At 34.1% G+C, this 22,155-nt stretch overlaps 2 protein-coding genes across 2 annotated transcripts in view; one reads left to right on the top strand and one right to left on the bottom strand.

Annotated features, from left to right (window-relative positions):
• Positions 1 to 14,862, top strand: part of LOC105762849 (UDP-glucose:glycoprotein glucosyltransferase) — a 28,311-nt gene extending 13,449 nt beyond the window's left edge. The window contains exons 29-37 of the mRNA XM_012580784.2: positions 36 to 131; positions 12,575 to 12,639; positions 12,804 to 12,906; positions 13,041 to 13,199; positions 13,285 to 13,425; positions 13,511 to 13,554; positions 13,632 to 13,746; positions 13,983 to 14,135; positions 14,213 to 14,862. Coding sequence (XP_012436238.1) covers positions 36 to 131; positions 12,575 to 12,639; positions 12,804 to 12,906; positions 13,041 to 13,199; positions 13,285 to 13,425; positions 13,511 to 13,554; positions 13,632 to 13,746; positions 13,983 to 14,135; positions 14,213 to 14,380 — 1,044 coding nt within the window. The 3' untranslated portion in view covers positions 14,381 to 14,862. The remainder of the gene's footprint in view (positions 1 to 35; positions 132 to 12,574; positions 12,640 to 12,803; positions 12,907 to 13,040; positions 13,200 to 13,284; positions 13,426 to 13,510; positions 13,555 to 13,631; positions 13,747 to 13,982; positions 14,136 to 14,212) is intronic.
• Positions 14,863 to 17,974: 3,112 nt separating this feature from the next.
• On the bottom strand, positions 17,975 to 21,368 carry LOC105762848 (serine/threonine-protein kinase SRK2B). Its single transcript, XM_012580783.2, has 9 exons — positions 20,961 to 21,368; positions 20,674 to 20,748; positions 20,494 to 20,595; positions 20,172 to 20,225; positions 19,989 to 20,081; positions 19,803 to 19,895; positions 19,273 to 19,377; positions 19,080 to 19,178; positions 17,975 to 18,719 (listed from the first exon to the last, which is right to left on the bottom strand). The coding sequence occupies exons 1-9, from the start codon at positions 21,078 to 21,080 to the stop codon at positions 18,390 to 18,392; spliced, it is 1,071 nt and encodes a 356-aa protein (XP_012436237.1). The 5' UTR covers positions 21,081 to 21,368; the 3' UTR covers positions 17,975 to 18,389.
• Positions 21,369 to 22,155: the final 787 nt, after the last annotated feature.

Here is a 22,155-nt window from a genome sequence, read left to right as displayed (position 1 = left end):
GATTTATAGCTTACCAAATTCCTTTTGCCTCCTAGCAGGGACATAGTAGTTGGAATTCAAAAATTTTCGAATGGGCTTCCAGTTTTATTGGTGGTAGAGACCATTCAAAAAAGAGTGATGACTGTTTGAAGGTGAGCTTTTTACTTATCATTCATAAATCTCTTTTGCTTGTGTATTTGGTTTGTTTATGCTGTAATATATTTCACTTAGTTTAGGGTTAACTGTTCCAAGAAATCGATATAAATATGAACCTAGGAGAAGAGATCAGGATAAGAAGATAGATGTGCAAGTAAAGGGAAAGACAATGGTTAACCCTTGAATGAGGGTCAAATAAGTACACAAAAAATAGTTGAGATAGGGAGCCTACAAAGTTGCTTAATTTTGTTTCGTGTTGAAATTATTTTCCACAGCTTTAGAACGGACTTAATTATTCTTGTCCTTGGCTCTAGCAACACCAAAAATACACACTAATACCACATTTGGCTGTTTATTGCAATAACATGACAAGTTTATTTAATACAACAGTACTAAAATAGTGTAATGTTTGGTAGACAAACAAGTAAAAACTAAAGGTATTACTCTATGAAATGTCACTTTTGTCCTTAATGAAAGAATAAATCTAATAAGCATATTTCTTTTTATGACTAAATATAGTCAAATTTTGTTTTAAATAGTATATTTACCATATTTTTATAAAATTACATGCTAAAATTTCATAATTTTCTTATGTTAATGATATAAAATTAATTCAAAAATTATTTTTAAATGAAAATATTTTATAAAATAAAACCATAGGAATGGTCTATTTGAAAAAATATTAAAAGTTAGTATTTTTTCAGAAAAAATTATTTTATAAAAGTTTCTAGATTATATGATTCTTAAAAATGCAAAAGAAATAAAATATGTTAGTTGGAAATAATGCCAGATGAAGTGAAGAGGACAAAACCATAGTTGTAATTTGATTTTTTTGAGCAATGATACTTTTGGAAACTTAAAAATTAGAGGAAGGAAAAACTCTTGTATTAGAGTCTTCCATCTCAACAAGAGTAAAAATTTCCCCTAAGGAAAACAAGTTTTCATGACCAGTTAAGTGGTGTAACAAGCATTGGGTTGGTTTTTGCAACCAAACAAGTGGGTAGTGTTAACTAACATACTAAGAGGCATATTACAATGTTAATACTCCTACCAAATGAGGTGTAAGAATTTATGACATGTAACAAAACTACATACCTAGAATGACTTTGATTATAATACCTAAAAAAAATCTGATGGAATCTCATTTTGCTCTTGCTGTTGTTATTCATATTTATGTTTACGGGTGTGGCATCATGGTTTACTGGTTCAATTATTTTCTCTACATATATATTTATTTACTTTTTCCTTTTTCTTGAGTCTTATGCTAAAGAGAAGTTAACTTTGTGTCATTAAGTTTACTCTTCCTCTTTAGATTAGTCACGCAACATTCTTTTCTTTTGGAATACATGTCTATCTTCTGATTGTTTGTCAATGCTATGCTTTCTCTTCATTCATTTCATTTGCATAATCTTTGTTCCGCTTCTTCTGGTTAGTGTTTCTTTTTAAGTATTGGATACAAGAAATTCTAATTGTTATTAACTTTAAATTGGATGTTTACTTGCACTTTTTGAAGAGATCCATATGCTGGCATGACAGTGCTCTCTTTTTCTTGTATCTATTTATGGTTTTAGAACAGAAAATTGAGGATAAAACTATGGTTTAGGAGAGAAAACTGACAGAGTTTAAAACAGAAGCCGTATTTACAGGGAAAGCATACTATTGAATATGGTATGAAATTCCCTTAATTGATAGAGATCCTTGATTCTAGGGATCTCTTATTAAATCTTCACATAACAAAAAAAAATCTAATAATATTTTATTCCATATTTCTACATCCCCCAAGTTGATGAATACATATCCACCATGCCCAACTTGCTAATGATAAACTCAACTTTTGATTTGAAATAATCACTGTGTAAGAACATTTGCCACTTGCTGGATGTTGGGACAAAACAAATTGTTCCAACCTCAAATTTTTTTTTTCTTTTATGAAGTGCCTTATCAATTTCAACATGTTTTGTTCTATCATATTGGACTAGATTGTAGGTAATATTTGAAAGTTTTCAAAAGAGTATTTAATAAAATTGTTCTAATTTTATTAAGTAAAGAACTGAATATAAATAGAAAAAAGACTCGCAACATAATTGGGAAAATAATTCACTTATTCTAGTAAATTACTAAAAAATAAAAAAAATGTTCCTAAAAAATCTCAACAGATTATTCTAGGATTTATCTACATAAATAACTTTAAAAAATATCCCAAAATATATGAGGCTTCAACACATATTTCAACACCCCCCTCAGGTTGGTGCATATATATCAATCATGTCCAACTTGTTTGCAAGAAAATCAAAGCTTGTCTTAGAGAGTCCTTTGGTGAGTACGTCAACAATCTATTGTTTTGAAAGAACAAACAGCATGCACACTTGGCCTTCTTCAATCTTCTCATTGATAAAGTGTCTATCAAACTCAAATGTTAATTGCAGTTTTGCTATCACAGTACAACTTTATTAGTGAAGTTATTGGTTTCCTTAGCTCTTCCATGATTCTTTTTAACCACATCATTTCACAAATTCTTTGAGCCATTAGTCTAAACTCAACCTCTGCACTACTGAGCCTGCCCAGTTTGCATCTATATAAGCTTCAATTCCACTTTGTTCGGATTTCTTGAAAAATAAGCCCTTACTAGGTGAACTTTTCAAGTATTTTAGAATCCGAAACACTGTTTCTTCATGCTCCTCCATTGCAGAGTGCATAAATTGACTCAATAAACTTACTACAAAAGCTATGTCTAGCCTTGTATGTAATAAGTAGATTAACTTACCAACTAATCTTTGGTGCTGCCCTTTATCAACTGATCTTCTTTATTTATGAATTTTACATTTAGATCAATTGGTGTATCAGTTGGGCGGCAACCACTCATCCTAGTCTCGTTTAAAATATAAATCACATTTTTTTCTGAGAGACCACAAGACCCATTTTTGATCGAGTAATTTCAATTTCAAGGAAGTATTTTAAAGGACCCAAATCTTTGATCTCAAACTTCAATGCTAGATGCTCTTTGAGACACTTTATTTCATCCACATCATCTCTTGTAAAAATGGTATCATTGACATAAACTATAATAATTGTTATTCTACCCTTTTGTGAGTGTCAGTAAAACATTGTGTGATCAGCTTACCCTTGTGAGTAAATTTGTTTTTTAACAACCTGAGTGAATCATTTGAACCAATCTCGAGGAGACTGCTTTAGACCATATAAAGATTTCCTGAGCTTATATACTTGAGTTCCAAATTTTTCTTCAAAACCTAGAAGAGGATCCATGTGAACTTCTTCTTCAAGTTTTTCATTTAAGACAGTATTCTTCACATCTAGCTACTGTAAAGACTAATTAAGATTAACAGTAATGAATAAAAGAACTCTAACAGTATTTAACTTAGCTACTAGAGCAAATGTCTCAAGATAGTCTATCCTGGATGCTTGAGTGTACCCTTTAACCACCAATTGAGTTTTGTATCTGTCTAAAGATCCATGCAGTCTGATTTTGGTTGTGAACATCCATTTACAACTCACTTTTTTCCTACAGTTAATTCCACTATTCCCCATGTGCCTGTTTTTCCAAGAGCATACATCTCCTCTGAAACAACCTCTTTCTATTCAAAAACCTGTAAAGAATCTTTCACATTTTTGGATATTTCCACAGCATTGAGAAACGAAATAAAGACTAAGAATGTCGAAGTGTCACGGGCCGCAATTCAAAGCCCTGACCATCGCACCAAATGCATCTAATGGAGGTCTATTGCTTAGATGATGATCATTTAGCCTACGAGAATTGGCCCGATTCAAAGAGCTATTGGACAAGCCTGTCAGATTGAAGCCTAGTTGGCCCGATAATAAAGAGATTACAACTTAGGTTAATATGGTAACTAATCTTAAAAGATAGAGAAAATCATATCTTGTAAATAGAGAAAATCATATCTTGTAAATATTAGATTAGATTTGATAAGGCTTATCTTGTAAATCCCTAAAATTAAGGGATATAGTTAAATTTCATCCGTCGATGTAAATGTATCTTGACCCTCGGTTTTGGGGAAGCTCAACTATAAATAGAAAGCCTCCCCCACATTTGTACTCATTCCATTGTATTCTGAATTCTTAAGAGTAATAGAATTCTGAGAGCATTTACTCAAACACCTTCTATGCAATCTTTTCTGTGGCTTTCTGTTGTTCTTTGGTTAGCTTCTTTTGGCATAAATCGTTTCCGCTCTTCAATTGGTGCCTTGGAGGAGTTCTTAAGGAATCCTCACTTGAGTTAAAGCTGACTTAGGCGAGTTTGGACGAACGGATCGCCTAAGGCCGCACGGATTGCGAGACGAAAGGTCTAGCCCCGTGACAAGTGGTATCCGAGCCAAGGTTTGAACCAAGTAATATTCGAGTTGTTGGTTCAAAGGCACCGTTGGGATGTCGAGAGAAGAGTTCGAACAAAGGTGGGCGAGGAAGTCTTTGAGGGAGATGTTGTCAACTGTTGAGGAACGCGTGGGTAAACTTGAGGAGTCCATGGAGGACGCAAAAGAGTCGAGCAATGCGCTTGGGAAAAGCATTGATGACTTGAGGGAGCAGTCCAGGGACTTTGTTACACGTGTCTCACTTCCCAAAGGGATAACGTGCGAGAGTTGCTAGATTCCCAAAGGAAGAACCTGACGGAGAGGAACGATGCTCTCGAGGCCACGTTAATGGCTTTGAAGGAGAAAATAATGGCCACGACGAGGGCTTTGAGCATAACAATAGAGGAGCTCGAGGGAGAGCTGGCCTTGTGCTGAGCAGCCGTGGGGAAGGGAGTGTTAAGTGCAGCACTCAGTAACGAGGATGTCCCGAAGCTGAAAGAGTTTGTAGGGACAAGGTCTGCATACGATGTGGATAATTTCTTGTGGATGATCGAACACTACTTCTATGCCAAAGGCATCGTGGATGATGCGGATAAGGTAAACACTGCTTCAATGTTTCTTACTGACATTGCACTTTTATGGTGGCGAGGTAGGACCACAGATAAAAGGCAAGGTGAGATGGGGACGTGGCAAGAGTTCCAATGCGAATTGAAGGGACAGTTTTACCCAGAATTTACCGAGGAAGTAGCTCGGGTAAGGTTGCAAGGGATAATGCAACGGGGCACAGTGGGGGAGTATGTTCAAGAGTTTAAGGAACTCATGCTTCAAGTTTCAGATATGACCGAGGAAGAAGCATTGCTTACTTTTCAGAAGGGATTGAAGCCGTAGGCCAGACAGGAGGTGGAACAAAGAGGTGTCCAAAAGCTGTCAGAAGCTATTACGGTAGTTGAGTTCGTGGTCAAGCTTGGTCTAGGGAAAGACAAGCTTGGGTCTTCCAAGTCCGAGGAAAGGGGCGTACGTGAAATAGATCACAAGGAAGATATTGTTGATGGCAATGGCAACGGCGACAATAGCGGTAATGGGAAACCACGAGTTGGGAAGAAGAAACCCAAGAGGAAAAGGGACAAGCTGAAATGTTTTCTTTGCGATGGTCCACACATGTTAAAGAAATGTCCGAAGAAATTCGCGCTTAAGGAGAAGCCGGTGGGTAAGGCCTTGGTACTTGGTTCGAGCGCAATGGGTGTCGAAGCCAAGGAGGCCGAAAGCGAGAAGAAGCTAGTGGAGTGCTTCTTGTGTCATGATCCGCATAGGTTGCGGAAGTGTCCGAAGAAGTCTGTCATCGAGGGGAACGATTGAGCAGACAAGGAGCCCAAGAAGCTTGGTTCGAGCAAGGGAAAAGCCGAAGCCAAGAGGGCAAAGAGGAGCAAAAAGAAGCGAGTAAAGTGTTTTTTGTGCCATGGTCCGCATGAGTTGCGAAACTGTCCAAAGCAAGCCAGAGTCAAAAGAAAGGCAACGTCTGAGCTTGATGAGTCATCGGATGGGCTTTCACCCAAGGAAGAGGTGAGTTTGTCATCGGACTTAGAGGAAAGAGTTGTGATGAAAACAGTGAAGCTGGAACCAATGAGGCTCAAGTTGAGTGAACCGTCGGAGTTGGCCGAGTCATCGACAAGGCTTCTACCTATGAGAGAGGTGGATGGTGCATCAGACTTCAAGGAAAAAGAAGTGGTGCATGTGGGACAGTTGACCAGAGTAAATGCGACGAGTAGGACGGTTCGAGTGAAGAAGCGAGGTAAGTCGAAGCAAAAGTCCCGAAGGAAGGGAAAGGCTAAGGCGTCAAGACGAGACCGAGGCGAATCAAGTCAGTGCTATTCGGAAGTCGCAAAGAGGACGTTGCGAGAATGGGTGGGGGAGAATGTCACGGGCCGCAGTTCAAAGCCCGTGACCATCGCACCAAATGCATCCAATGGAGGCTTATTGCTTAGATGAGGATCATTTGGCCTACGAGAACTGGCCCGATTCAAAGAGCTATTGGACAAGTCTGTCAGATTGAAGCCTAGTTGGCCCGATAATGAAGAGATGACAACTTAGGCTAATATGGTAACTAATCTTAGAAGATAGAGAAAATCATATCTTGTAAATATTAGATTAGATTTGATAAGGCTTATCTTGTAAATCCCTAAAATTAAGGGATATAGTTAAATCTCATCCGTCGATGTAAATGTATCTTGACCGTCGGTTTTGGGGGAGCTCAACTATAAATAGAGAGTCTCCCCTTCATTTATACTCATTCCATTGTATTCTGAATTCTTAAGAGTATTAGAATTCTGAGAGCATTTACTCAAACACCTTCTGTGCAATCTTTTCTGTGGCTTTCTGTTGTTCTTTGGTTAGCTTCTTTTGGCATAAATCGCTTCCGCTCTTCAATTGGTGCCTTGGAGGAGTTCTTAAGGAATCCTCACTTGAGTTAAGGCTGACTTAGGCGAGTTTGGACGAACGGATCACTTAAGGCCACACGGATTACGAGACGAAAGGTCTAGCCCCGTGACAGAAGGCAAGGCTTTATAGGACACAAATTTAGACATAGAATATTTAACAACATTTCTAACACCTTTTCTTTTAGCAATTGGAATATCTAGATCAGAAAATTCATTAGTCAGATAACGAGTTTTTCCTGGACATTTAACAAGATCTTGCGGGTCAAATTCTCAGTGATAAATTTGATGGATTCCAGTTTCTTAATTTCGATTTCTTCTTAAGTAACCCAGCAACTCCTTTGTTTATTCTCTATTCTCATAATTAGACTCTACACGTTCATACTCTTTTTTATTAACAACATTACATCATTTAAGTCTTTTTTATTAACAACATTAACATCATTAATTTTTGTGTTGATCATAATTCGCCTTCCCCATTATTAGAATTTTTATGTTGTATATTCCTAATATTTTCTTGATTAATTATTGAATCTTCCTTCTGTAATTCCCTCTCTTAAGATTTGAATCAAAGTAAGATTGTGTTTCAACAAATGTAACATCCATGGTAACAATAATTTTCCTATCAATCGGATCATAACATTTGTAGCCCTTTTTATTAGAAGCATACCCAACAAAGACACTTTTTTTTGCTTTAGGATTTAGTTTATCTTGGTTGTTAAGATGAACAAAAACACTACACTCAAAAATTCAAAAGGGTAAATCTGTGACTAATTTAGAGTTAGAAAGCTATCTTTAAAAAAACTGAAAGGAGCTCTATAGTTTAGAGTTTTATTGGGCATTCTATTAATAAAATATGTAGTCGTTAACAAGACCTCTCCCCAAAGATAACGTGGTACCTGACTAGTGAACATCAAGGCTCTAGTTACTTCCAAAAGATGACGGTTTTTTCTTTCCGCAATCTCATTCTATTGTGGTGTACTTGTACAAGAGCTTTGGTGAACTATTCCATGTTTTGTTAAAAAAATGTCTAATTGGTCACTAAAAAATTCCGCACCATTGTCACTCCGAAATATTTTATTTTCACACTAAATTGTTTTCACCATATCATAAAAAGACTGAAACACATTTTTAACTTTAAACTTATCTTTTAATAAAAACATCCAACAAATGCAAGTATAATCATCAATAAATGTGACAAACTAACATTTTCCTAAAAAAGTTGAGACTCTCAAAGATCCCCAAACATCTATAAATTAACGAAAAAGGTTTGGAAGTTCTATCTTTTTTAGGTGGAAAAAATGACCGATTTTGTTTAACAAATTCACAAAATTCACAATGATATAAAGGACTTTTATTCTTAAACAGATTAAGTAACAAATGTCTTAAATAGTAAAAATTAGGATGTCCAAGTCTATAATGCAAAATCATAATCTTATCTAAACTAAAAAAAGAGTTCAAACATAGAGTAGTTGTTAGTCGACTTAGATGGTCGTCATCAAGAAAGTAAATTCCATATTCTTTAGCACTGTCAATCATCCTCCCCAAGACCATGTCCTGAAATTTACACATAAAGGAATCAAATATAACACGACAATTCGAGAACTGGGATAATTTACTGATAGATATGAGACTACAAGCTAGATTTGGCACATATAAAACATCATGTAAAATCAAAGAAGGTAAAATTTTAATAGTGTATTTCCCAGCTAGTGCTAAGAACAACCCATTTGTTACTTCGATCTTTTTTTTCTTGCACAAAATGTGTAAGTTGAGAAAAGGAAATGACTACTAGACATATGATCACTAGCTTCAGAATCAACAATCCACGTGTTTGTTTTACAAGGCTTGACACTGAAAAGAAACAGAAGAATTAGTACTTGATTGGGCAGAGGAGCAAGGACTATTAGATCAGTTAGGAATAAAAGAATTCATCCGAAATTGTTGTGATTGAAAAAGCTTGTGTAGATGCTCTAGTTGTTCTTTAGTGCATGAAGACTCTTCCAGAGAACTTTGCTACTCATGATTTTTATTAGTTGTTTGGAAAGCTTTGCTATCCCTAGATTCTGAACAACGACCATTGCCACTCTTTTTTCTCACATTCGTTGGTTTCCCATGGATTTCTCAAGTGTGCTAATAATTTTTACTATGTTCATACCAAGGTTTCCTCTTTTTTTTCACTATTATCATCATTTTTAACAGTCACAAGAGCAGAATTATCATCATTAGCTTCAAATCTTGACATTAACATTACTTTTCTTCTAGTCTTCTCTCTTCTAACCTCAGAAAAAATCTCACAGAGTGTTGGAAGCGGTTTTTTACCCAGGATCTGAGATCTCACTTCATCAAATTCTTTATTTAAACTAGCCAGAAATAAATAAGCTCGCTTATTCTCTTCTTTATCATAGCTTTTACACTATCTCCAGGACACTCTCATTCATCATTATAACATTAATCTAGTTCTTGTCAAAGAGACATCATCTCGTTATAATAAAAAGTAACCTCCTTTTCCCCTTGCATAGCCTTCCAAAGTTTTATTTTTAAATCAAAGATCTGTGAAGCGTTTTCTAAATCTAAATATGTGTCTTTTATAGCGTCTCAAACATTTTTAACAGTCGAAAGAAAAAAAAAAAGGTTTAGCTATGGATGCTTCCATGGAATTAATAAGTCACACAATTATCATAGAATTTTTTGACCTCCATGTGTTCATCCTTGGATCACTCGCCTGTGGTTACTTGACTTCTCCAATTAAATGACCTAGCTTGTCGCGCCCATCAATTGTTAACTTCACGAATTGCGATCATTTAAGGTAATTCTTGTCATTCAACTTTTGAGATGTCAACTGAAAAAAAGAGGTGAGATGCCTTTTTCCCTTGAGCTATTGCACTCTTAGTAGTTGTTCCGATTGCAGAACTTTCTATCTCCGTTTGGTTCTTGTATCTCTTATCTCTAATGAAGGTTGTTTTAACCATGGTGTTACTGGAAATTTAACCTAGCTCAGATGCCTTCAAAGTTTTCAAGAGAGTATTCAATAAAACTGTTTTTATTTTATTAAGCAAAGAACTGAATATAAATAGAAAAAAGAATCACAACATAATTGGGAAAGTAATTCTTATTCTAGTATTTATCTACCTAAATAACTTTAAAAAATATCCCAAAATATATGAGGCTTCAACACATATTTCAACAATATTGATGGTTGCTTTGTTGTCACAGTACAACTTCATATCCGTAATCATAGGTATTCTTAGTTCTTCCATAATATGTTTAAGCCACGTCATCGTGCAAATCCTATGAACCATTGATCTATATTCTGCTTCAGCACTTCTACAATCCTTACTAGGTTCCCTCACACAAACATACAATAACCTAATGATGATTTTCTATCTGTAATGGATCTTGCCTGATCCTCATATGTGTAGGCTTCAAAGCTTCATTTATGTTCTTTCAAAAAAAAATAATCATTTCCCTAAGGAGTTCTTTAAGTATCTCAAGATGCAGCTGATTGCTTCAAGATGTTCTTCACTAGAGGAATGCATGAATTGGCTTACCAAGCTCACGGAAAATACAACGTATGGTCATGTATGTGATAAATAAATCAACTTCCCAACTAATTTCTGATATCGAGATGTATTCACTAGGGCTCCCTTGTTGTCTCCAAGTTTCTGATTTGTGTCAAATGAGGTCTCAACAGTACAACCAGTCCTACCAATTTCTTTAAGGAGTAGATCCATCAAATATTTTGTACCTCCATACCAAGAAGATATTTTAGTGATCCGAAGTCTTTGATTTCGAACTCAAGAGTTAGGCACTTTTCATCTCTCCATTTCAGCTGTGTCATCTCCGTGGAATGATATCATCAACATACACTATCAAAGCAACTATCTTCCCATTGATTGAATGCTTTGTGAACATGGTGCGTAAGTATACCAAACTAAGCCTTGTATGATTATCAATAAAAGTAACAAACAATTTTTTACCAGACATTGTTAAAACCCTAGAAAATCCCCAAACATCACTATTGAAGGTTTGAGCAGAAGAGATTTAAAAAAAAAAAATTATATTCAGTTGTTTACATTACAGTATTATAGGAGAAGGTTGTACATAAAAACACTCCTCCCAAGTTGGTGCACAGGTATCTATCATGCCCAACTTACTAATTAGAGATTAAAAAATTGGCTTTATGAATTTTCTGACATCCATAAATGTAGTTTAGGATCTACTGCTTCAGTTCCTTTAACATCTCCAGTTAAGTGCCCGATCTTGCCTCAGCCATCAATTGCTGAGGTAGTTTTTCTCATCATGTTTGTAAGAGGTAAGATTGAAGGAATGATGAGAGAGATCACCTCTATGAGACATGGTGGTTCTGAATGTTCCACCAAGATTGTTCGTTCCGACTCAAAAGTTCTTTTCTCAACAGTCGGTGTTTCAGTCATAAAGAAAAGATTAAGCTAGCTCTGGTTCCATGTGATTTAGAACAGAAAATTGAGGATAAAACTATGGTTTCTCTGCTTGCTTCAGTCTGAAAAAAGCATCAATATAATTTATAGGGAAAGCATGCCATCTAATATGGTATGAAATTCCCTTAATTGATAGAGATCCTTGAAACTAGGGATCTCTTTATTCAAACCTTGCATAACAAAGAGTTCCCTAAACTATCTAAATCCCTTATCTACATGTATTATGGCTGTCCGAAAGGGTTATGAAATGACTTCATACTGAGCTTTTCTGATTGGACTAAATATCTCTAAATACGAAACGCTATTCTATATTTTTCCCTACCTTCTACCAGTGACAACTAATTTCAATTAGTTTCTTCCTTTGTTTTAAAATGAAAAAAGAAAATACCAATAGAGGGACTGTAAGCTCTTTACTAGAGCATTAGAGCTTGTTTCCTTGCCATTCTGATTTAACTTCGGTTTATACATGTTAACGAGTGTACTTAATGTGACACGGGAGAATGAAAGAAGAGAAAGAAATCATGAAAAGGAAGAAGGCATAAGTAATGGGGGGAAACAAAATCAAACCATCAATCAGGTCTAAGAAAACGTAATAAAATAATTGCAAAAATAGCAATAGCATGTAACATGTTTAGCCCCTCCTTTATAGCTTGAGCATGAGCAGCTTTTAGGCTTTGCTTGGCAGAGTGGAAAGAAAATCGGAAGATGGAAAATTAATGAAGGGGTAGAAAACTAGAAGGATGGAAAACATAATTTTTCTTTCCATAGGTGTGCTTGGTAGGAGAGATGGAAAAATGGAAAGAAAATCACTTTCTTTCCATCTATTGCTTGGTAGAGTTGAAAATTGGAAGGAAAGAAAATAAAACATTTGAAAAATACATAATTTTAAACTAGCATATGCATCTCTCGTTTTCTTTCCTCTCATCATTCCAATTTGGAAGGATTCATTTTTATGTGGAAAATGATATGTCTTCTATTTTCTTCTCTCACTTTTCCTCCCAACCAAACTTTATTTTCTTTCCACTTTTCCACTGCCTCCTCCCATCCCTCCACTTTTCCACCCAAACAAGCACACCCTTAATTTTAATTTCTCAGGTGTACTATCCTTCATTCTTCTTATGGTATCATTCACTTTATGGCATGGCTTTGTCTTATTGTTTGATATTTATATTTGATTTAATTCTCAAAGTAGTTGTATCATTGATGCCTTTTTCTCCCTCAGGAGCATAGGAAGGGTGGACGACATGGTAAAACTATTAACATATTTTCAATTGCATCAGGACATTTGTAAGTGTTAAAAATCCTTTTTATTTAATCAGAATTAACATTTTTATATATAGATAGATATGTCCATATGCTGGCATACATGCATTCCTGGATGCTGGTCTCAACTCTCCATTGTCCTTGATAACCTTCATATCCCTGTGTAAAAATCCTTTTCTTTTTGGCAGATATGAACGCTTCCTTAAAATTATGATTTTAAGTGTGTTAAAGAATACCCATCGTCCAGTAAAATTCTGGTTTATAAAGAATTACTTGTCTCCTCCATTCAAGGTTTGTAATATCTTTTTGGCTGACTTTCCATTTTCTTCTAGGACCATTTTTTTTTCTCTTGACCCTTGTTAATCTATAATTTAAATAGTATATGCTAATGCACTTAACATTCTGATTATTTACACAAAATTCAGGATGTGATTCCACATATGGCACGGGAATATGGCTTTGACTATGAACTAATTACCTACAGATGGCCTACGTGGTTGCACAAGCAGACAGAAAAGCAGCGAATTATCTGGGCATATAAGATTTTGTTCCTTGATGTTATATTTCCCCTTTCATTGGAAAAGGTATCATGTTTCTTGATACTTGCTAGGTAAGTGTACTCTTCTGTTGCTTTTCTTTCCAACTTCAACAGAAAAAATGCATGCGCAGGTTATATTTGTTGATGCTGATCAAGTTGTTAGGGCAGACATGGGAGAACTTTATGACATGGATATAAAAGGAAGACCTCTTGCATATACTCCTTTCTGTGACAACAATAAGGAGATGGACGGATATCGATTTTGGAGACAAGTAATGTGATACCACACGTCCTTCTGTAAACGGGTAAAAATGTATAGAAGTATGAGTTTAATGCTGCCCTCTTTGTTCTGTACAGGGATTCTGGAGAGATCATTTACAGGGTAAACCATACCATATAAGGTTTGTGATTACTTTTCAAATTGTAAGGTATTTTTCCTTGAAGCAAAACAGGCTTAATGCATCATATAATTCTACAGTGCATTGTATGTGGTCGATTTGGTGAAGTTTCGTGAGACTGCGGCAGGAGATCATTTAAGAGTCTTTTATGAAACTCTTAGCAAGGATCCAAACAGTCTAGCCAATCTGGATCAGGCAAGTTAAATTCATTACATTACATTGTCTTTTTGTGCTTTTAGTTTTTCACTTATCCCCTCACCCCCCCCCCCACAAGTTTTAGTAAATAATTGAAGTAGTTGTTGTCAGGGACGTTGAAAGATAGAAAAGAATGACGAATGGGCCAAAAGAACTGTTTAACTGTTTTTCTCCAATTATGGGTTAACATAGAGTGATGGTATATAACATGGAAGGAAGCATGATTTCTATTTCAGGATCTTCCAAACTATGCACAGCACAGAGTACCCATCTTCTCATTACCGCAAGAATGGCTATGGTGTGAATCATGGTGTGGTAATGCCACAAAATCAAAGGCTAAAACCATCGATCTTTGCAACAATCCCATGACAAAAGAACCCAAACTTCAGGTAATTGTATATATGTTTTCTATTATAAGGATATATTATATTTATCTTCACACTACTTCTCATCCTTGGATTCTCAGGGTGCTAGAAGAATAGTTCATGAGTGGACCGATCTCGACTTTGAAGCAAGAAAATTCACGGCAAAAATATTGGGTGATGAAATGGACAACCCCGAGGCACTAGCATCATCCGAGAAGTCGGTGAATGACGGTTCATCGGAAGATCTAGAATCCAAGGCTGAGTTATGAAAATCTGGATTTCAAGTCCCTTGCAATTCAAAACCATGTTCATGGCATCCAGTTCGTACCGAGTCTTTTACAGGTAACCATAACCTATGCTGCATGAATTTTTTTTTTTTAAACCGACATTTTTTGCCTTGAAATTTTGGTAAAATGCCATCATGAGGATGCAATGTTTTGGTAAAATAGTTCCTAAAAGTAGAAGCTTCCAGTTTTGGGAAGGTTTTTATATAAATCCCCGTTTAACTACGAATTTTCTCAACCTAATTTTATTAGAAAGGTTACGCGCATGGCATGAGATCTAATTTTTGTAGTATTCTTTGTCTGTAAGTGTAACTCTGTCTGCCACATGCCATGATTGTGGAAGGAAGGTTCTTTTGATAGTACCTTAAATAAAGGTGTGACCTTTTTATCATGGCTAGATTTAGTGTGATTTATTCATTACTATTTGAATAGTAAATTATTTTAATAAATTTTATAATTAATCTCTAGTGTCATGTGTGATATATATAATTTTATGTATTTGTTTTATACATTAATATTGTGGAAAGTTTTTATATTATTATTACTGTGCGTGAACCATAAAATTTATTTCTTAAAAGACATTTAGGGATACCACGACACCTTCCACTATCGAGTTTTATATATAATTTTACGCTGCTAATTCTCCATCGGTTCAATGAAGTTTGAGTAATAATTAAGATTCCTAGACACTCGAGTTCAGGGTTGATTTAGGGGCGTTTTTTCATGAAACTATAAGCACCAGCCTTAATTCAGGGAATCGACATCTTTTGCAAGTTAAAACGGTTATAAATAAATAAATTTATTGAAAACTGGTATGAAGAAAGTGGTGGTCGTGGAAACTAGATATATATTATTGTTGGATGGTTACAAATAGGAGTGTAAAATGGTTAATTAAATTGAATCAGATTTTTTAAATTTTTTAACCATTAATCGAACTGAAATTCTTTTAAAAATTAATCGATTCAAAATATTTTAGTTAATTCGGTTGGTTAATCGAATTAATCGAAATTTATGTATATACTTTTTTGTTAAAATAAGTATAAAATATATCAAAAAATAATTAATTGAATTAGTGATAGCTTAATACATATAATATTATTTATTAAGTTTGATTAATTACTTGATTTCGAACCGAATTAACCATTAACTATTAACTAGATCGGTTAACTGGCTGATTAATCGAATTAGATCGGTTCGATCGATTAATTCAGTTTTAACCAAAGCTTGAACATTCCTAGTTACAAAGGTCTTCGAAATTATCGAATAATGGAATAAATGCGACAGAAGAAAGTTGTTACTGTAATTAAGATTTTGTGTTGGAATGCATAATCCTTTTCTTCATGTATTAAATTCAATAAACATCAAATCCAATTAACTCTTTCATTCATTTGTACAAGCTTGATATCAAATGATATGTATATATATAAATACCCATGTTAATTTTGGGTTAGTATTTTGTTCACTGTTAGTGAAATTTTTTAACCCCACAAAGGATTTAGTACGTGACATGTGATTATTAATTTTTTTAATTTTTAAATATTTCCTCGAAACACATATAACATTTCATCCTACTTGTGGAATATTTTAGCTCTACTAGTAGTGCATCAAATTATTTTTCATATATATAATGTCCAACATTGTAATTATGTGCAACAAATAAAACTATGCATTATGGAATGTTTTGAATGGTCCACTTTTGTTTGTTACCAAAAATTTTTCTAAAATGTTTGATAGTTGGAAGACAATTGATTCCACGCAAGCAACAATTCCCACTGAATTCAATGACCTTGTGACTTCTTGATCCCATATAGATGTGGCAACATCTATGTAAAAGCACAAATACCTGTGGCACGTGACCCATTTGGCAAAGTCATTGGGTGTCATAATTCATAGAACCCACAGAAATGGTTTTAGTAGATGAAAAGCATTTTCCCTTTTTCTTGTCTCTTAATGAGAATTAATTGTGCCATTTCAAACTAATGAAAACTATAAATCTTTGCATATCAATCTTATATGATAACTTATTTTATGATTTCTGGCCTACTGACCCCTGGTATATATTTATAGTGATGAAATTGTATAAGTCAACAGCCATAAAAGGCAAAAGCAAATGTCGGGATCAAATATGACAGGGGGAGTGCTAAGAGTTATTTGAGAATATATGAGGGAGGTCAGGTTATCAAGAATCTAAAGAAAAAATACTCAACTCAATAGTTGTTGTCGAGTTCAGTGGTAATTTTAGATTTAGGGTTTAAGGAAGTCAAGTTGACAAAAATTTCTAAAAAAGTAATGAACTCAACTCGAATTTATATTCCGTTCACACACTTTGACACTTCTACACTAATTTCGTTTGTTTGTGTTAACATAGCACTAATAGTCAATTAGATACAAGTAGCTTTTAAGTGCAATACGTGGCAAAAATAAATAAATAAACTAAATATATATATATATAAGTTTTCACGCCTGGAATGAATCTCGGCAAACTGTTGTTCAAATTCATCATAATTTTATATTTTTTTATTTTTATAAAATATTAAGTTCTTATATTATTATTTCGAAATTAAATATATTAAAAATCTAAAAAATATATTTAAAACATAATTTTTTAGAAATTATAAATCTTATTTTAGATCGAAATGAACATGGAAAAATGGTTGTCCAGGTTAATTTGGCTCCGTTTGTTTCATTGAAAATGACTTCCGGAAAATATTTTATGTATTTCCCTGTGTATGTTTCATGGAAAACAGTTTGGTCATCGGAAAATGATTTATAGGTCAATGGAAAATAAGCTTTTTTTTCTGTGAAATGATTTGCCCTTTTGAAAAACATAAGTCATTTTTCAAAAAAAAACTGTTAAAAATATGGTATTTTATATATTAAATATTTTAGAATTTATATATTTTAATTTCAAAATGATAAATATAAAAATATCGTATTTTATAAAAAATAATATATAAAACTGTTAAAAGCATGTTTGAAATATAATCTGGATAAATGATTCTCCAAGATTATTTGAAGATAACAATTTGTCCAGCTACATTGCAGCATGAAATTATATTTATAAATTTATGTGTTTTTAAATATGTTTTAAATTTTTATATTTTTAATTTTAAGATGATATAAAAAAACTTGATATATTATAAGGAATATATAAAATTACTAAAAAAAAGCATATTTAGAATGGATATCCACATTCGTTCTAAGTGAAAAATTCGTAATTTTTTTTATTTTAAAAATTTTGAACCTTTTTTTATTTTACCATCACTTGATTAATTTGTCAATACTACAACGTTAACTAACAATGTTAGTAAAGTATCAACGAAATACAAAGTTCTAAATCAAAAAATAAAATAGATACCAATTAGAGGCAACACATATACTAACCCTTTCTCTTATGGCGATCATCATATTATAGATTTTTGGCATATAATTGTGTTGTGTTCCAAGTTCTCAAATCTAATATTTCTTTTCAAGGAAAGATCGGATCCATGTTTTCAACATCAAAGAATCAAACATAACCAAAACCTAGTTGATGACACCATGAGAGATGCAGAAACAAGACCAAAGTAGTAGTACTAGTAATGAAAATGTTACTTAAAAATTATATTGGTAATTTCTTAAATTTTATGGAGTCGCAACTCTAGACATAACATACCACTTTATGATGGAAGAAATCAAACTTATACGACTCACAGATGACAGATCTTCCATTTTACTCTAAAAAGTGTAGACCACTACATTTACCCAACTTACCAACTAGGCAGGCTTCAAATCCCTGTAGTTTCCACCTACCTAATCAGTACCAATACACCCTACAAAATCATATTAGAGACTGCACAAACTTCTTGTCCAAAACACACTACTTTACAGGTTGTTTATTCAACACCCAAGTCCTATAGCAAAAAACTGACATCATATTTATAAGAACATATGTAAGCACTAAAAGACACCAAAACTCCATCATTTGGAAACCATATATTACTCTCTTTTTTCCTTAAGAGACGTGAATTTCTCCACTGGCATGTACCTCTTTTACCGTTTTCTCGTACTCATCTTCTTCGTCTTCTTCTTCTACTTCTTCTTCTGCATCTTCTTCCTTTGCATCCCCATCTTCTTCTCCACCCCAGCCAAAGCCTCCGATAGACCGTGATACTCGAGGGGCAACTTTGGCCTCTTCAACTATTTTCATGATTTCATCAACACTTTGGAGGGAGAACGTCGGGTTTTCTTTCCTGTAGTAAGCAGCTTGAGCTGCCTCTGTCAGTTCCCTGGGCAGGTTCTTCAAAAACCACGGATGGCTCTTGATATCTTTGATGCTGATCCTCTGTGAAAACACAAGTTGAAATTGAGTAATGGAGAGAGAGGAAATGGAAAAGCAGGCTTATTGATGCTGATGAACAGATGAAATGTATACAAACAGCCACCCCTAGAAAGGCAATTCCACTTCATATGCAGAGAAATAAAAATACCCTGCTTCATACTTTTTCCTCATTTAGCAAGAAAGTTTCTTTACGGATTATGACCAAACATAACTCCAAAGGAATAGACAGTTTACAAGTTCATGCTTCAGCACAAGATAAGAAAAAAAGAAAAAAGAAGCACAAAATCAAAACAAGAAAACACACGTACAGACATGCACATACCCTGGAAGGGCAAAATATCAATAAATAATAGTAGGACATACCCTGGAGGGGCTAGCAACAAATATGCGAGAAAGGAGGTGTCTGCAATCTTGGGATATGTGAACATAGTCTGGGATTTTGTATTGAATTGACATTATCCTCTGCAGCAGATTAAAAAGACAAAAAAAAGAACTTAAGAAATAATAATGATCAAGTGAAGTCAAAAAAAGGGATGGGCAGGATGATGTAACTTACACTAATAGTTTTCCTAAAGTTCTTAGGATCCTCTTGGTCCTCAAATGGGTATGCACCAACCAACATAACGTAAAGAGTCACTCCACAAGACCATACATCTGCCATCTGAAAAGAAATCCAATCCTAAATACAGTCAGAAACTGCAAGTATGAAAACCTCTCTGCTTTGGAAAGACTTGATAAAACTCTGGCTGCAGTTTATCTTTACTGTGATAAAATATTCCACATGGTACTGCTTTCATGGTCACTATAATGAAAACATCACCATAAAGCAAAACTAGCTGTAACAATGCACTGTTGCGGATTTCCAACTAATTGTTAAAGATGATTGATCATTTACAAAGCATATAATCACTCATAACATGTGGCAAGAAACACCAGCTGATCTTTAGAACAGCATGTAAAGGCATCAATTACTCTAGCACACAAGATCATTTATCATAAGCACATAATCATAACTCAAATAACCCAAAGCAAATAAAGAAGCAGCCATCAACAACATTTGAACAAAGTAGATAAAGACTAAATTACCTTGCCATCATATTCTCTCCGAGAAAGAACTTCTGGTGCAATATATGCTGGAGTTCCAACAGTTGACTTGGGTCTTGAATGCAGTAGAGATGACTACAAAATGGGGGATAAGGGACAATATAAAACAGAATAATTTCAAATGCATTTGACCATGCTTACTGTAATAATGACCCCATTCATTTATACCTTTGAATAACCAAAATCACAGATTTTCAGACGAGGAGCAGGGCTCCCATCCAACAGGGTATTCTCTAACTTCAGATCTCGATGGCATATTTGCTGAAAGTCAAAAGATGTAAAATATAAGAAGATTACAAGAACATGCCGTTTTAAATTCATGCAATAGATAGGAATGTCAATCTTTGTTACCATGGCATGACAGTAGCTAACTCCTGAGATCAACTGCTGAAAAAAATATCTAGCCTGAAAACACAAAATAAGAAAGAACGTCATTAGTATTTAGCTCAATATCGGCTAGCAGCCAATCTCTCACTTAGAAATATAATGCAGGATTGTTCAATTGATAAGACTGAGGCATTTGATCTCATACTAGTTTCTGAATCAATTCAATTGAGAGGGAAAGGGTACATAATGCAGCCAACTATACGGTAAGAAATTCAAAGTAAAATAAACATTACTAGCAAAAGAGTATTCTATTTTGTAACCAAAAGTTTCATAATCAAAAGCGAACCTCATCCTCGCTGAATCGTCCAGCGTTGCAAATTCGCTCAAAGAGTTCACCACCAGCTGCATACTCCATCACAATTGCAAGATGTGTAGGAGTCAAAACCACCTGCAAAATTGAAAAAGAAAGCAGTTGAGTAGAATAATATAAAGATAAAAGAAAATTAAGGGGATAAAATTTTGATACCTCTTTGAACCGAATTATATTCGGATGACGTAGCGATCTATGATTTATAATCTCTCTTGCCACATTCTCATCAATCTGTTCAAAGTTAAAATGCAACAAGTTTCCAAATTGCTTTCAATTATAATAGAACAAGAAGAAATCTTTCACTCAGCTGCAGATTTCAATCTCTAAGAAACTAAGGACGATAATTTCGTTAAAAATGAAAACAAACAAACAATCCTTTATATAAGCATACATGCATACAATAATTCATAGAAAGAAATATACACATATAAAGAGAAAGGAACCTTTTGTCCACGGTCGATATACTTCATGGCAACGAGTTCTTTGGTTTCTTTGTTACGCATCAACCTCGCTACGCCGAAGTTCCCAGATCCTATGTCTTTCACCAGCTCGTACTTGTCCATCTTTTATTTTCTTTTTCTTTTTCCCTTTTCCTTTACAAATAAATCAAGATAAATCGAAAACCCTAACTCAATTATTCACAAATCGTAACAGGTAACAATTAATACGAAACACATTATAAATCGGAAATTCGCGGCGGTGGCCGAAGTGGCGGAAGTAGCGGTGGATATTGGAGAGATTTGAAGGAAAGTAAAAGGAATATTGAAAAAAAAATTCAAATCATGACAGAGCAAAATCAGTGCTTTTTGAAGAGAAAGAATCTTTTTTACTGTTTATAAGCCTTTTTTTATTAAATTATTATTGTTTTTGGTTTTATTAGAGAAGAGAGGGGCAATTTTGGAATGTAGCTTATGGTTTTTGCTTTGCAAGACAAAAGAGAAGAGAGTGAGGATAATGATAATTCCAAGGAATATCCCCACTGCTACTTTCTTCTTCTAAAAGCGGTTTGATTCCCTGCGGAGACCCTTCCTGTGCTAATTATAAGCTCTCGTCTATGATTCAATCTGATTAACAAAAAGTTGATGACCGTCCGTGAGAAGATCATGATGAAATTTAGGGTTATTGATTATTTTAATTTGTAATTGCTCAATAAATTGGAAATTGTAGATTTCGTATCATAATTTACCTATAATAATATAATATTTTCTTCCATATCTTTTATATTCATTTTTTGTCCACTATAAAATACGTGATTATTCATTTTAATAATATTATTTTAAAATTGAACGCAATACAATTTATTATTACCTGGACTCTTATACTTAAAAATAATTTCATAATATATTAAAAATATATTTTGATGCGATGGATAATTTTATTTCTTTTGTTAGATAAAAGAAAGAGATTAAAGGTGGAATTATTGACTTAAATTGAATGATTTTTAAATAATTAAATTTATGAAAGTGTTTAAAAATGGAATTCAAGCAGTATATTTATTAGTTAAAATGAGTTTATTTATATCTGATATCAAATTCAATTCACAAATTCACCTATGTGGTAATGTAATACGTGGGTGTGTGAATTTAAATTTATATCGTATCAAAAAATTATTTAAACATTTTATTAAATAAAAAACCT

This window comes from Gossypium raimondii, chromosome 12 (assembly GCF_025698545.1).
Source record: "Gossypium raimondii isolate GPD5lz chromosome 12, ASM2569854v1, whole genome shotgun sequence".
In the NCBI taxonomy this organism is placed as follows: Eukaryota; Viridiplantae; Streptophyta; class Magnoliopsida; order Malvales; family Malvaceae; genus Gossypium; species Gossypium raimondii.
Note: the sequence above shows the minus strand (reverse complement) of the source record. Positions and strands in the feature narration are given on the sequence as shown.